The 16,370-nt window shown below is 38.8% G+C and overlaps 1 protein-coding gene across 8 annotated transcripts in view; it reads right to left on the bottom strand.

Moving 5' to 3' along the window:
• Positions 1-16,370, bottom strand: part of PDLIM5 (PDZ and LIM domain 5) — a 139,414-nt gene that overhangs the window by 41,038 nt on the left and 82,006 nt on the right. For 4 of the 8 annotated variants that reach the window (XM_059470327.1, XM_059470323.1, XM_059470324.1 and 1 more), the window contains exons 4-7: positions 14,928-14,970; positions 13,315-13,664; positions 8,294-8,466; positions 6,816-6,852 (exon numbers count right to left, since the gene is read on the bottom strand). In XM_059470327.1, coding sequence (XP_059326310.1) covers positions 6,816-6,852; positions 8,294-8,466; positions 13,315-13,664; positions 14,928-14,970 — 603 coding nt within the window. Of the gene's footprint in view, positions 1-1,849; positions 1,961-2,731; positions 6,203-6,815; positions 6,853-8,293; positions 8,502-13,314; positions 13,665-14,927; positions 14,971-16,370 lie in introns of those variants that run through there. The other 4 variants (XM_059470331.1, XM_059470329.1, XM_059470330.1 and 1 more) reach the window with 4 other exon arrangements.

The raw sequence follows: 16,370 nt of genomic DNA, 5'->3' as shown, positions 1-16,370 counted from the left end.
AGCAGCAGCATCTGCTCAGTAACAACATATAAATATCGACTGTAACTGCTACACTGATGACCTCTCAGTTCAGGGGACAATCCAGACTACACATCTGCATCAAATAACCATCATCAAATTTTTCTCCTTCCCACACTCAATGCTACACCCTCCCTTGACAGCTCTGCAGAAGCTGCTCCAATTTCTGCCCTTCCTGAGCAGAAAATTCTTACCATCTACCTTTTTATTTATAAAAATACTTAGGATCTCATCCTGAACCAATAGTTGGAACATAGCTGCTTTTCAGATTTCGCATTTTAAAGCTACTCTCTTGTTAGGTTAATTTTGCCAAACAACAACATTTAGAGATATAGGTCTTGAGTAAGATTAGATTTAAATTTCTTTTGCCTGGATTCAAAGGCAGAGCTAGGATTTAGACAAGACTCCTTGGTACTCAGAACACAGTAGCTGCAGTGGTATCTGCAAGGCATCTACAGCTCAGCAGAATCATAAAATAGTCTGGATTGGAAGGGACCTTAAAGGTCAGCTACTTCCAACCCTCCTGCTGTGGGCAGGGACAGCTTTCACTAGACTTTGCCCAGAGCTCCATCCAACCTGGCCTTGCACACATCCATGGATGGGGCAAGTAGGTGTAATCATACTGAAGTTTCACTGGTAGACATGAAAATCAATTACTGAAGCAGTACTTTTTTTCAACTGCCTTTTTCATCCCAGGTTTTCTGCTTAAAAAATAAAATCACCAGGCATCTTGTCATATATCTTCTTTGTGTATTTTTCATCTTTGTTGATCTAAGAGAATTTGCTGCTGAAAACATCACAACCAAATCTTCTTTACTGTATTGGCTCAATCACCATGAAAGATCCCACCAGCCCATCAGCCTCCATCCCATCCTAAGCTCATGTTAGCTCATGAACATACCTGCTTCTCCCACACAACAAAAATGTCCTCAAAAGACAACATAATAGACTTCTATTTGGATGTCAGACTTCCTCTTCTCTCAATTAGCTGAGAACACTACTTTAAAGGTTTAAAACTGGTCAGTTCCAAGTCTTATTATTAGTTTTCCAACAGCAGAAAGCCCATACAGGTGTAGGCAACAGTGTATTCCATGAATGTCTAAGGCCTGGCAGGACCAGGCACTGTTCATTTAATTCTCATTTTTACAGGAACAGCTTTGTTTCATGTTATGACTTTGTGCTTGTGCATGCTACCTGGAACTCAAAAACTCTGGCACAACGTAAGATAAACCATGAGAAAATGTTATTGACCTTCAGTAACAGTAACAATCAATCACCCTCCAAAGTACTGTTGCTCTCTTCTACCTAAAATTACTGTTCCTGTCTAGTACTCACAAATTACCTCCAAAGCACCAGCAATTCACCAAGGTAAGTGCCAGTAAAACTATCCAGGGCCAGTGACAGGAAATTTGCCAGATCATATCCTAGCCTTCTGTGATTGCATCACAGCATAACACTGTGCTATAAATTAAATAATCCACATTTTAGAAAATTACTTTTATATTTCTAAATCCATGTTCACTTTTGACTTGTTGAGACCATTAAAAAGTTACTCCAAGTTATATGGTGGACACCCACTGACAGCATACACACACTAAATATTGCATCTTATTTTAATTAGTATCCACAAGACTGTTCATTAATTTCCTCATTTTTATCTAATTTTTCTCCTTCCCCCTCCTACCATTTCCAGGAAAAGCCCTAGTCACAGCGGCTTAATGAAGTTTATTTTAAGTGAATGACAAACAACCCTCTCTCCTGCAAGGCAGACAAACCCAGGCTAGAAGAGGACAGAGTGTAAACTGAATCAAAACCCCTGTGAATGATTTACCTTGCAGGAGCAGCAATATGTTCAGAAAGTCTGGGAGAGGGGACACTGCCAGGGCAGGAATCTGCTATCAGCAAAAGAGCAGCTGCAGGTTCTGGTCTAGCACTGTTTTCACTCCATTCACAGTAAAAAACACCCAAGTGAAGACACACAGAGAAAGAGATTTTTAATCCACATTAAAATAGTATGCAGAAGAGGAAACAATGTGTGTGAAAGTGTTAGCAAACTGAGAAGAAAAAAAGAACCCAAACCCCAAAAAACCTCCAGAAAGACCATGAAATCTATAGTAAAATAAAACTGAGAGGTAAAAAATGATGCAAAACACACTTAAGGAGTATCACACTTCCAGTGAAGGCTGAGAATGTCCTTGCTGCTTTAAAACTCAGAAGGCCAAGTAGTATTGGACATTTACAAAGATGGAACACATTAATTTGGGATTATATTTTATGATAGAAAACAACTTTAGAAAATACTGAAAGTGACACAAGTGCTAGTGGCATTCACACCAAAGCTTTGTATGCTTTTTGCTACAACTTCTTGGTGGGGTTAGTTTTGTGAACATTATACTATGTATTTCTCAGTATTTTTCATATCCTTGCTGTGATTCAGTTGTTATAGCAAAAAAAAAAAAACTAAAAAATGTTCTCTTAAAGAACTACTTGAAGAAAAGCACCTGCCAGACCGTAAAACACACAAAAAAAGTAAACTACAAGGTAGAGAGCAAACACAACAATGCATTTTGAGCAGACTAAATTAGCCACAGGGGCAGGCATTCCTGCCTTTTTTTTTCTTATGTTAGTATGCAGAATTAAGTATCTTATTAGAATAGGGACCCTTAAGTGCTGAAAATTATTGAACAGATTTAAAAATGACCAGGGAGCAGACCTCAAAGGTGGTAAAGGTGTGGATGGAAATTCTGGTGCAGGTGGCATCTCCAAAGTCAGGGTAACTATGGATTTTTTATCAATATTAATACAGGTATCCTGGCTTCCTGCTCCATCAGGTAGATCTGCAGGTAGGCTTTACATATTTTTATGACATAGGGGAGAGAAAAGTAAATACATGACTTTATGACAGATAGTTTCAAGACTGACTGAGAGTAGGACAAATATTTTCCAGTCACTGTGGATCAACTAAACTACAAATCTGGAAAATCATCACTCAGGACAATGAACTGACTTTACAATTTAAGGCTAAAACCAAATCCAGAGCTGGTTGCTCAAAAGGAGATGGTTAAAAATGAACATTTAAAACAAACACCTTGGAAATAGGGTACTGCAGAAATAGAAATAATCTAAACCACATAAACTTTATACTAAGGCTAGACACTGCCTAAGTTTTAAGTAACTGATTTAAAAGCTGCAATCTATACATTTCAGTGAGGGCCTTCTCTTTCTATATCCTATCTTTCCAGCTGCTGCAGAGAAAAATTTATTTCATCCAAACAAAAATCCCTACTGGGTTACAGTTTAGAAATAAACAATAGTAAAAACCACACAGAACATCTGTTTTGGACAATGCCTGCCAGAAAAGCTGAATATTAATAAATTGGGATATTTTACTGAAGATTGCTGATGAAAGAGAAGTTTCCATTTCATTACCACATTGATATTTCTAGGAGATCTCTAAAGCTCATTCATTTATATAAAAACACTCCTACTATGTTTTCAAAGATCAGACATATGCTGGGAATCAGACATGAAACAGGGCATGTTTGTCAGATACAAATGAAAAAGTGATCCATTTTTGAGAACAGTAAGAAAACATCCAAAACTGAATGCCAATAAGATCTGTGCAGTGGGGATATTGGGAGAAGAGATGACATCTTTCAAGCAATAAATGAAATTAATTTCATGCATTCATAAACCACTTCTGGAAATAGTGGTGTTTTCACAATGAATTTATAGAAAACTAATAATTTGGCTGTCTCTCTCAAACTACTTTCATATCCTTGAAAGACAGACTCTATGACTATGTTTACTCAAAACAGAGGCTTCTATTATTTTGATTATTTAGAGAGCATTTATTCTTTTTCTCACTACAACAACTCACCCTTCAAAAGGATAAGAGCTGGTAAGATAGAGAAACATAATGGTAAGTTTAATAACAATATGAAAATATTCTCATTACCTAGGGACATCTCCAGAACATAAAAATACCTGAAGGTCAAACCATTTTGCCCTTAAAAAGAAACATTTACAGAGAATCTAAGTGATAACCTTTCCAACATTTCACAGTTTTCATTGCATTGATGGTCTCTGAAATGCTCACATTTCGTTCTGTTCATGAAGAAATTATATAAGCCCAGCAGAACAATTTAAATACACTACTTCACATTCCCAGTTTAATGTGCAGTACTCAATAATCAAATTATTATATTGTGGTGTATGTGCACTCAGTAAAACACTTGGGTTTAGTAACACAGTACTCACTGCCATGTTACGTGATGGATGGGCATGGAAATTAAACTGATTGGCATTTCTCATCCAAACACTCTTTTGTGAAATTATTGAAGTGAATGTTTTCCCTTACTGTCCCTAAGGAGTTAACCTAAAAAGTGTGTAAGAGGTGACATCCCTTGGGCTATCATTACCAGGGCAAATCTGTGCAGTGTTAGGCATCCACATTGGTGACTGTTAGTGCTAGATAACTTATCTATTACCTGAAGTCTCCATTTTCTGTTTGTCTTTTCCTAAAGATAAAATGACAAATACCATAAGCTACTGCTGTACTGTATAGCAGCATAAACCATCTGAAAAGGAAAATCAAACTTAAAATGGTTCCAAAGGTCCTCTCAAATTCTGACATTTTGCAAGGAAAGAGAAACAACCCTGCCAAGTCTTCTGTAGAAGCATCTGTTCACAGGACCAATTCCATCAGAGGAGCATGTAGGTCAGCTCAGAAACCCAAACCAATTGCAATGGTTCTCACTGAGCAGTTGGGAGAAACTGGGCTTTCACATGTGCTTCACAATCACCTTTGTTTGAGGTCTCAAATGTTATCTGGTTCAACAAGCACTGCAAAAGTTGACAGCGAGCTTTACTTCATATAATTCTTACTCCCCCAAGGGTCAACCATTTTATTGATTCCTGCAAACCTCATGTCAATTTCAACAACACAAACACGTACCCCATTTTTAAGACGGCCAGGAAGTAAAATACTGGGATAGTTTTAAACAATTCAGAATGTTTCTACTATGCATCAGGGATTTAATTGTTTCTCTCTCTACAGGCTGTGAAGGTGCCATGAAATGTCAGCCCCATGCAAGAGAAGAATATTCAAGGAGTCCAAGAGACTCAAAAGAAAAACAGACAGAGCTAAGATAAAAGCAACTTTTATTAAAATACTCTCCAAGCTTCAAAATGCATAAATTAATGGATGTGTAGCTACTATAATACATTATTTTACATGAGAACCACAGGGCTGTGAAGCTTTCATAAACACAAGAAAGCCCATAAGCTTCACTCTGTAAATAAATAAATACTACTGTCTAATCTTGTCCCTGCTAGAAGATGTGTTGAAGCTCTTACACAGCAACATTCTGCTCAATTATTGTTTTTTAAGTTTTCCAAAACATGAACATATTACTAGTCTAAGCAGCAGAATCTTTATATTGAGCTTTCACTTCAATTCAAAACATTGGAAAATATTTTTTTAATTTTTCTTTTCTTTGCTTAAAAGCAGTCTGTCTTCTTGCTGCACTTTGTAAAACATTTACAACCACTCTGAAACTGACCTGCTGAAAATCTAATGAAATCCAAGACAATTTTTCCTGGTAAATACAATTATTTGAAATAGGTGCATACAATCCCCTCTTCATCTTCTTCCCCCAGCCCCAGAATCAAGGTAACACAATTTCTTATTCATTTGATCAAAATTTTCTGCTTTCTAACAGCCTACAGTAACTCAAACTCAGCAATGCAAATGACTTCTTTCAGTCAGAAAAAAGAACTGAAACAGCCATCTCCTCCCCCACACTGGGAGATTCAGCCACCCAAGTTGTTAAGTTTTAAATATATATTTTTTTGTCAACTAATGATTAGCACAAAAACATTTCATCTCATTTTTTACACATCAGTAGGAAAGTGTTAGAAAAGTATAGAAAAGGCTAGAATTTCTCTCGCAGAAAGGCTACTGAAACATGTTTTCTTTTTTCATTTTTTTTTCTTTTTTTTTCTTTTTTTTTTTTTTTTTTTGCAAAGCAGATGGAAAAGGAGAAAGGAAGAAAGTGTTTTTATTTTGCTTTTGCAACTTGGGTAAAATCACTGGACATTAAGAACACGTGCTGAGACTTCATGGTGCCAGTCACGTAATTTTGTATATTTGGGGCTAAGGACGTGGATGGGAACCTTTTCCCTGTGGAAAGAAGTGATAGAAGAAAAATAAGAAAGAAAGAAAGTTTGTCTTAAGCAGTTTCACAAGTGAGCATGCAAACTCCATGCACTATCACATTATCTTCCTCTCTGTCAAAAAGCTGGATCCAGTGTTAGTCAAAGCCAGTAAAGAAAGTCTCACTGACTTCAAGAACCATTAGATTTAGCCAAAGGTTGGTGCTCCTTTTGAACACTGCTTATCCCAAAGCAAGGAGACAGCTGACCCTCACTTGCAGCCAGAACAGCAATACCTCCCAGCTATGTCTTGCAATCAGATCCACACTCAAAATCAAAAATGCACGATGAGACTTGCAAAAGGAAAACACAAGCTGACCTCGTACAGGCAACCAAACCGGTTCAAGTTTACAGAAAATCTCTACACAAACTCCTGCACAAACATTACTACTGGACTGCACCAACAGTGTTTACAAAGGTTTGTCTATGGAGAAAAAGATCTTGATTTTGACATGCTGAAGTAAAAGGCAAAAAGGGGAGGAACATTTTAAAAACACCCAGATGTCACACAAGTGCACCAAACATTACAAGTTAAGAATTAAAACATGCAATGTATTAAAGTAATAAAAATGTAAACTCACTTAGTCTTCTTCCCAGCTTCATTTTCTGGTTCTTTCACTGAAATGAAACAGAAATTTTTATTTTCTAGGGCACTAGAGACACTATACCACAAAACTGACATTCTCTGCTGTGCCAATGCATTCACTATAGCAGCAAATTAACGAGCAGCAAGGCTCGTTAGGATTCTTAGATTCTAAATCCGCCCCAATGGACAGGAGTTATGTCCATGAACTTCAAGAGCCCCTTTGCTAGTAGGACTGCTGAAAAGTGGCTCTGCTGATCTCTGTCCTTCCCCCTGGCCCACTCCCCATGCTGGCATTGAGAACGGTGATTTGAGAAGGTGAAGTTGAATGGAAGTTAAGAGGTATTTCTTTTGGATGAACATCCAGTGGGTTGATATCAGGTGATAATCCAAGCGTCTGTTTGCAGCCAGGCTATTTCCCACCAAGGTTCTAGAGGTCTGCACAAGGGATAATGCAAAATTCCCAGTCCTGATTTTAAGGCTGGCAAATCTAGTTGCAGTAATTTTCTTACAGCATTTGTCAACATGATAAATTCATCTTTACTGGATAACATGCTATTTGATGTTCAGACCCCATACTCTGCCCATACAAGGACTGATGAAGGGAACTGAACACAGGACCACAGAACAATCAAGTCCAAAGTCAGAATATTTATCACAAACGGACAATAACCCTTGCTTTGGGAAATGTTATCACTGGCTTCTAGAAATAGCTGATTTAATCAAATCTCCCCCTGGAGAGGAGGCCAATTTCTTCAATGCCTTCATTATTGCAGCTCGAGCTCAAAAAAGCTGAAGAATGAGAGCTCAAAGCCCCTGACAGCACTTCTGGTGGCCTTCACACAAAAACACAAATCTCAGCCAGTTACTTATGGCTGACAGCATAACATGAAATTGAAGTTTTAGCATAAAATCATATGACTGGGAATGACCTTCACCACATCACCCGTTCCACTCCACCAATATATGTAATCACACCATAGCATAAGTAGAGGGTGGAAACATAACCCGGGAATAAACTGAGGAGCTATGGATTTATGTTTCTGATTGGTTACATCATTGCAAATCACATACTTTTGCATGACAGACAAAGACTTCCCACATGCCAGAAAACACCTGATTTTTCTGAAGCTCTAAATTTGCTCATGAATGTAGCCATTTTGGTGATACAGGGGGAAAAGAAGTAACAAATATGAATCTTTCAAAATCTTTGGGAGTAGAAATGGAAATTTAGGATTTATCTAGAATGTTAGCTGAATGAATTCAGCTCAATCCAGAATAATGTCCAGCAATGCATATAGCCCGAACTACTTAGTAATGGAAGGGTTTAACTTTATTATCTATTTCAGAGTAACATTTAGAGGGAAATATTTTAGAATAATATTTCCCTTTCTCTCTCTCCCCTGAGCCCCAGCTTTAAAAACGCAGTGTGTGCAGGGGAATGGCCCACTGCTCCAGGCGCCCCGGGGCACTCACTGTGATCCGTGCCGGTGATCTGGGCGAGGATGCGGAAGGAGCGGCTCTGGGTGGTGCCGGTGCGCGGGTGCCAGTCCTCGGTGTCCTCGATCAGCCGCTTCTTGCTGGCGTCGCTGTGCGTGGGCGTGTGGTAGAACTCCGTGTAGGTGTCCACGATGTGCTTCCGTGGGGGGCTGCGCCAGGGACAGACACAGCGGTGAGCGCCAGGCTGCACACAGAGCCTCGCTTCACACCAGCTACAAAGGCACGGGGGCAATGCAGAAGGGCAGCAGCTGAGGCCCAGCTAAACACAGATGCAGTTTTCTGAACCAAACACACCTTTTACAATTACTCTAACCCCTAAAATAACCCTCTGAAATATTTCTCCTCGTTTCACTGACGGAACACACGAAACAGTAAAAGACAGCATTATCAAGACATCTACACGTTTAGACTTTTACCGTTTGGGTGGGTTTTTCCTTGGAGGCGACAGAGTAAGACAGCAAGAGAAAGTTTTCCCAGCGTGAACAGGAAAAGGAAAAAAAAAGAAAAGAAGAAAAAGTCAGAAAGCTGAAATGAAACAGAAATGTAGCTAATTATTCTAATTAGTTTTGCGAGAAAGGGCACTAAAATCTAAATAATAGCCATATTCTACTTCTACTACTAAAACCACTGCACAGAATTCACATACTTTAATTGAACTCATGGTGATTTCCCTATAGGGATGAGAGGGAAATTTGTTTTGTTAAAGCAGAGTAGTCTACCTAGGTCAGATCAGGTGCCCCTTGACAAATTGTCCCTTTAGCTCCAGAAAGGCACCGCACAGATCTGTGCACGTGCAAGGACCACCCAGTACATCCCACGTTGTTTGCACTTGGCAAAGCCTAGGTCAGAACCAGGCCATCTGAAAGCATACATGGCCATGTTCTCAGGCATAATGAGGAGCTATCCTCTTTGAAAGAAAAGCAGTGGGGTAACTGTTCCACCTGGAAACTTTCCCTACAGTAACCTACAGACTATTATCAATCCTTCCACTAGCATGACTTTCAAGAGTACAGGATCTAAAAGCTTTGATTCCATTAAGTGATGTAAAGAATGTGTCCATTTGGGAAACTTGAGGAAAGGGAACAGAAGAGTCAAACTACATAAATTATTCCTAAATTCTACAGTTGTTATTCCAAAGCATTAATCTCTAAGACCTGCTAAAGTGTACATTTATTTTTTACACAATTTACAGGAGGAAAACTGTGAAAAACTAGCTCATAGGACATAAAATTTCTAATAAAACCAACCAAACTTCAGAAGTCACTTTTATTTTTGACACTACCTCCTCACTGTACTTTAATGGTTCAAAGTAATTCTGGGGAAGAAAGGTGGAAAATGAGTGAGGAATTATGTTAACTGTTAACAAGTAAGAATCAGGCCCATTAAATGGAATGCATTAGTAGAAATTTAAGCTTTAAAAATATTTAATACTTGAAAGAATGTGAAAGGTACAGTACAAAATTAAATCAAAAGATTTAATTTCTTGACACACAACATTAGTGAAGAGCATGTATCACATATCAAAGTTGATAATAGAGAAAGAGGTATAGAAACAAAGGCAGTGGCAATTTCAGGATGGAGAACAGAGAAAAATGGAGTAAAGCATCTTAAACAGTTAATAGCAAAAATGAAATGAGAAAGTTAAAGCAGTAATTAAAGGTGTGGAAATACATGAAAACTTTATGATTTATGTGCAGTTTACTGAATTCTAGCAAGTACCCCAGTGAAATAAGCAGTCTTTCACATTTGTTATATACCAAAGTGGTATAAAGAAAAAAATCCCACTGACTTCTCTGGTCCTATTGGTCTCCTTTGTAAGGCTTAAGAGCCTACTAGTAATGACTCACTGAGGCAACAAGGTGGTGCCAGAGACAAAGGAAACCTCAGTGAGACAGGATCTCTCTTAACTCAGCCTTGAGGCAAGGGGAGAAGAGAGAAGCCAATAAAACCTCAATGATTTATAGTCCTAATATGCACAAATCACAGTATATGGACGTCAGTTTTCTTTTCCTGTATCAATTCAGAATCCAGCCCTTCATTCCACAGTTCTCAAAGCAATTTTATCTTTATACTGTATTTCATCATGTACTAGTTGTATTACCAACACCAATGAACCAAGAATTGCACCAAGAATTTATCAGTACACACAAACACCACACAAATGTTTTGTAGGATAAAAATGAGCTGCAAAATGTAGCAGTGGAGAGCAAAGTCACATCATGTCCAATGCAGATAAAATAATGTATTATACTGAGAAAAGCTGAAGCTGTTTGCAAAATTTAAATATGTAGCTCTGTAAGAGCTGAAATTTTGCAAAACCAGAATACATGCTGGTTATTCCAATAGGAAAAATAACCATAATTCAAGTCCAGTGCTGTTGATACTAACTTTGTCGCTGCTGCTATCTGCAAGGGAAAAAAAAGTATTTCATGTGTTAATTAATTCTTTGCTTCTTAAAATAGTACAGGAGTTTCCAAATCCAAGCACTGGTAAAGCCACCTATCACATAAGTCAAACTTACAAACATAAGAGAACCTATAAGAGAAAATCTTAGTCCAGCTGAACTTTAACTGAGTGAAGTCTGTGGACATCTTACCTGTTTTAAGCAGCAGGCACATCTTCATGCAAGAGCAGGCAAAAAGGTCTTGATAAAAGTGCAAATGCACATAGGCTAGTGAAGGCAAATTGCTCGCTTTCTAAGGCAGAACTAAACAAGGGAAATTAAACTTCCTTTCTCATCCTGAAGTCAAATAGTTTATATCCTGAATGTTTTTTGAGGGAAGCCAAGAGGAAGGGAGGAAATTGTGAGTATAACAAGGTGCATGTCTAAAGAACGGCATTTGCTAAGCAATGCCATCTATGAACAATGTACAAGTTGGTTTTTTGCATGTTTTGAGAAAATGAATCAAACAAGCCACAGAAACAAAATGGAATTCATTTCAGACTGGTCAATTATTCCAAACTTCAATGTTTGTGATATTTTATAGATGTAATTGATACCATTTTCGGTTGGGAAATATTCAAGCATCACTGCAGAAAGTTAACTTTTCTAGGTAAAATTAAGTAGTGTAGCAGCAGACCAATATAAGCACCTTAGTGGGTTTGTCCACTCGTTTTTGGTTTGTGCCTTAGGACTGCAGGACACTTAGCCCAAACACCATATTGTAAGAAGGACTGCAATATAAAGTGGGTTTTTACAAATCTGAAATGTTTACAAACTTTTCTAAACTAGATCCACAAGGCTGACAGTGAGAGAGGGATTTCCTCACCTCTCAGCTGTGATTATTCATCCTCTTTGATGGTATTATTCATCCTGTTAGTAAGGTAGGGCACATAGCAGTGCTCACCCAGTCATCCCATCTTGATTGTAAAGTGCTTACTCTGTGCCTGCAGCACTTCCTTCCAGGAGACTTAATTTTGTTGCTATTGTTCCTCTTTTTCAGTACTAATTGCTGCTTTTGAATACTCCTTACACAGTTATTTGCTAAAACAGTATTCCTGGAAAGATAAGAGAGGGTTTGCCAAGTGTATTCAACAACTGCACCAGCAGTGAGCAAGTCCTTGGGATCTCTCAATTTCAACCCATTTTTGCAGAGTGGATTCCTGCCATCATCTGTTTAAGAAAGGGCTGGAAGTCACCATGGCTACAGTGCAATATAAAATGCATAGGGGCTGCACTATACGTCCACACATGGAAAATATTCGTACTACAACATAAAGGGAATAAGAACCTAAAGAAGTAGGTTTTTTTTTTATCCCATAAGAAACTCAAGTGAAACTGCAATTCAGTCAGTATTTTAGTTGGCATGGATGTTTATGTCTCTGTAGGGTTCTTCATATACTTTCTACACTAAAAGAATATCAGAGAAGAGAGGCACAAGGCCTATTCTTCCAGTCTCTTTCTTTTGTGGGATGGGAAATAGTAACCACAGCTTTTAGCTTTTAAGCCCAGGTTTCACATTCTTAAAACTGAAGAGAAACCTACAGCTCCAATCCTGCCCTTTTTATTACTTAATTCAACTGCTGGTCACAGAGGCCAACTGGCATGGGACTGCTCATGCCCAGCCTCCTCCTCTCCCACAAGCACAGCAGGCACTGGGAACCAGTCTCTGAGGTGCTACAGCTCCCAAACTCTGCCCAGGAATTTCTGGGAGAATCCAAAGCAATGCCAGACAAAATCTTGCTGCAGGTGTGAGTTCCCAGGACTGCTGCTGGGCTCAATTCAGTTTACTAATCTTTTGTTTACTAGTCTAGATGCTACACTAGATAAAGCCTTTTATGTCTCTAACAGTCCCTTAAATGTTGAGTCTCTGATGCCCACTTCGACATAAACAATTACTTTAATAAGGAAATTACTCATGTTTTAAATCTGCATTGCTTGTTTGGGGTGAAGGTCAAATTTAAAGTTGAGGTATTTATATTATAGCACTGCAAAAAAACCACTTAACCCTATCAGCTTCCTAGAAAACATCTTAAAACTTCTCCTGTGCTGTGCAGAGAATTAGTGAGATATCTGTCTCTTTGTCTCCCTTCTGGGACATTTTTCTACTGGTTCTGCCAGGGTCACGGTTGTTCTTCCAGAGCGTCTCATTCCCAGCCACCACAGCACCCACTGACCCTTCTTGACAGACTGCTCTGCATTTTTGAGTGCCTGCTGCTTTCAGTCACTGTATTGGGTGTCAAAATACACAGTGAGACTGGACATTGAAATTAACACCAGGCTTGTTGTAAGGTCCAGAACGTGGTGATAGAACACATCATGTAAAGCATTCCACGGTCCTTGTTCAATTTAGCCGTGACACTCTATAAACTGACATGTCACTCAGGAGAAAAACCATCACCAAAAGTCTAGCTGGTGCCCTTTGAAGCATCACTTTTAAAGTAATTTCTGAGGAGTAAACAACTCCTCCAAGCTGTGTTTTCCTCGGCCCTCAAACAAGCCCGGCTTTTTTCCTGTGAGGAAAGACCCTCACAGCAAAAAACGAAATCCCACCTACCCATTTTGCTGTTTACTCTCCCCCTGGTTGTCTCTGCCTCCTCGTCGCGGCCCCTCGGCTGCGTCCTGGGCGCCGTCGGCGGCGCCGTGCTGCCGTGGGACAGGAACTGCAGGTTTAGGAGCGGCCGGCGCAGGCGGCCAGGGCTCAGCGTTAGGCTTGGCGTTAGCATGCACTCCAGCCTGCGCCGGCGTGAAGGCGGAGGACGGTGATGGGATGGAGGTGACCTTGGAGGAGGTTACAGCTCCAAACGGCCTCGGTGTCTTATTGAAAGCCACGCTGGCTGTGGCAGTGGCTTTGGGTGCGACAGCAGAGGCAATGGGCACAGGCTTAACTACTTCGGTAGGTTCTGCCTACGTGGGATGAAAAACAAAACAGAGACACACAAAACCACGGCAAACGCATGCACATTCCTCAGCAGGGAGTTTGAGCTGTTCTCAGGGCAGATGACCCACCTGGCATGAAGCACAGAAGCAAGCTTTACCAAGAGTGCAGCCGTGAAATGTATGGGAAAACAACCTGAGCCGTGCATCTCAGGAGAGGGAATGATCCCAGCATGCACAATCAATATGGAATTCCACAACGCTAGCTCCTCTTGCCATATCCAAAACAGACACTCCACAAATCAAACTCACAAGAAACTGAAAAACCGCTCTGTTGCAAAACCCAGCGGGTAAGTAAAGTGGAAAAAACCAGAGCTTTGTAGAAAAATCCACATTCCATGTCTCAAACCCAATTTGAGATATGCACGTTCCCCATACACAAATGGAATGTGCAAGTGCTCACACATTGATCTGCTGCTAAGACCTTTAAGAGCAGAAGCAGAGCACATTGATACTCCCCAAAGTCTCCACACACCCATGTCAGATTATACGTTCAAGAAACCTGATTTTCTTGTTTGCTTGGGGCTCTGTGCTGGGAACTACGTTTTAACATTGTTGTCCCCAAACTGTGGCCTTTAAAGGTCATGGTCAGCAGAACAGTAATGTACTACAAATTAATTATGTCCACTGCAGAGGCTTTTCAAGTACTGGCTATTTATAAGTATTTTCAAGTTTGCAAACAGCATTTTTATCAGAAACAGGATTTTCAAACTGTTGCATAGAATAAAAAATTTAGAAGAATTCAGGAACAAGTAATTCTCCAGGGCTTTAAGGAAAGTGAAGGGACTTATTCTCTGAAATTGCAGTATTTGGATAGGCTTCTCTCAAATTCCAGGAAAGATTTCAGTGTCCATTAAAATAAACAAATCCCCACAAAAAATTTTAAAAATCAGTGCCAAAAAAATTCTACCTGCTTGTTTCTCTCTTAGGTACAGAGGGAAAACACCAGCAATATCTTAAAAAAAAAAAAAAGGTTCCAAGAGCTGGAGAGTAACATTTATTCACCTTTTTTTTTTCTTTTTGATAATCATTTCCAGCCCTCTCTATTATTTTTTAGGGGGGGGGGGAAAGGTAATCAAAGATCCAAATGCTGCAATACTCTCAATGTAACAATGGAAAACAAGCACGTTATACTGAAAGTCTGAATGCCGGTGCTTATCCACAAGAGGGTTTGACAGATGGGTAACAGTTAGTGCCACATGCTACATTTCTTGGTTCTGATGATGAACATACCTTTGTCACATGAAAATGATCCGGTTTTTGTATAGAAGACACTCTGGAAAATAAAAAACAAACATAATAGTAAAAATATTTTTTTAATGTTTAAGCATTTCACTGTTCACCACATCCATCCATCCATAAAATATTTAATTTTGTTTCCTCTATAGGAAACAAGAAGTATTCAAGTTAAATCTACAACACTGTTGTTAATACAACAAAAAGGCAAAACTGAACTAATTAATTTCAGATACAATGTTAGGAAATCTAGCATCTAGCATTAAGTACTATTAGATTTATAAATTCATAATTCTGTATCTTCACTTCAGAGACTTCAACTGCAAACTGCTTTCTGTTCTTCATTCTTTCACAAGAAACTGTCACATAATTTCACAGCTCTCATCAATTTATCAATCTATCAGTATTTATATTTTAAATAGTGCATAGCCCATATACAGGCCTAAAACAGAACACTTCCTTTTAGAATAACATGAATACTCCCAAAGAACTTGGCAAGTTAAATAATCCAGAAAATTTTTACACAGTCATTGGTTTTCAAAAATAAGGTTAATGTCACCACAACTCTATAGTAGATGGCAAAAAAATCTCTCCCAAACAATGGGCACATTGAGACTACTGGGGGTGGGAAGGAAAGGAAGTATGGCAAAGGAAAGGATTTAGTAGATAAAGAATTGACAGATTTTGTTATATCTAAATTGAAATGGCAACGTATTACAGGTAAAAAGCATCTCATTCAATCGAGGTTCTTTTTCAGATTTGCATATACTTATATGCAGAAATACACACACATGCACTAAAATAAAAAAAATATTAAAAATCCAGCAAAAAATCTGATACAGTAACATTTTGTTTGCAAACATTGCTGCCGGTACACTTGAGTGTTTTCATGCTGTTCTCATAGAAAACTGGATTTTTGACACATTTTCTGAATACGGTTTTGGAAAACTGCAGCTGAGTTCTCATTTCCAAAAGACAATTTGCTAGGGAGGCAAAAAGGTTCATTTAACTGGAAATCAGCTAACAGATGCTACAATTTTAAAACCTCTTCTACTGCATAAACCAGCTTTTCAGTTTTTACCAGAAAAACATGGACAGCTACAACTGAATTAGGTACACTTGTTCCTTTTAACAACTCTTTTTTTAAATTTTTCATTCTGTCTTCTTCTTTTTTTTTTCCCTTAACTGTTTTGTTCACAATGTTTATTCATTCCTTCCCTCAAATTAATTTGGCCCTCAGGCCTCATCAAATCCCAGCAACAGGAATCCTGATGCAAGTTCAGTATCTACCTTCCAAAAAAGGGAAATATATATATAATCCAGGTGCCATGCTGACAGGAGGGCGAAAAAAAAATTAAAAAAGAAGGAAAAAATAAAGGAAAAAATGCATAGCATGAGAAGATGATGTTCTGCACTTGGCTTCCCCACTCGTGCATGGCT

This window comes from Ammospiza nelsoni, chromosome 4 (assembly GCF_027579445.1).
Source record: "Ammospiza nelsoni isolate bAmmNel1 chromosome 4, bAmmNel1.pri, whole genome shotgun sequence".
In the NCBI taxonomy this organism is placed as follows: Eukaryota; Metazoa; Chordata; class Aves; order Passeriformes; family Passerellidae; genus Ammospiza; species Ammospiza nelsoni.
Note: the sequence above shows the minus strand (reverse complement) of the source record. Positions and strands in the feature narration are given on the sequence as shown.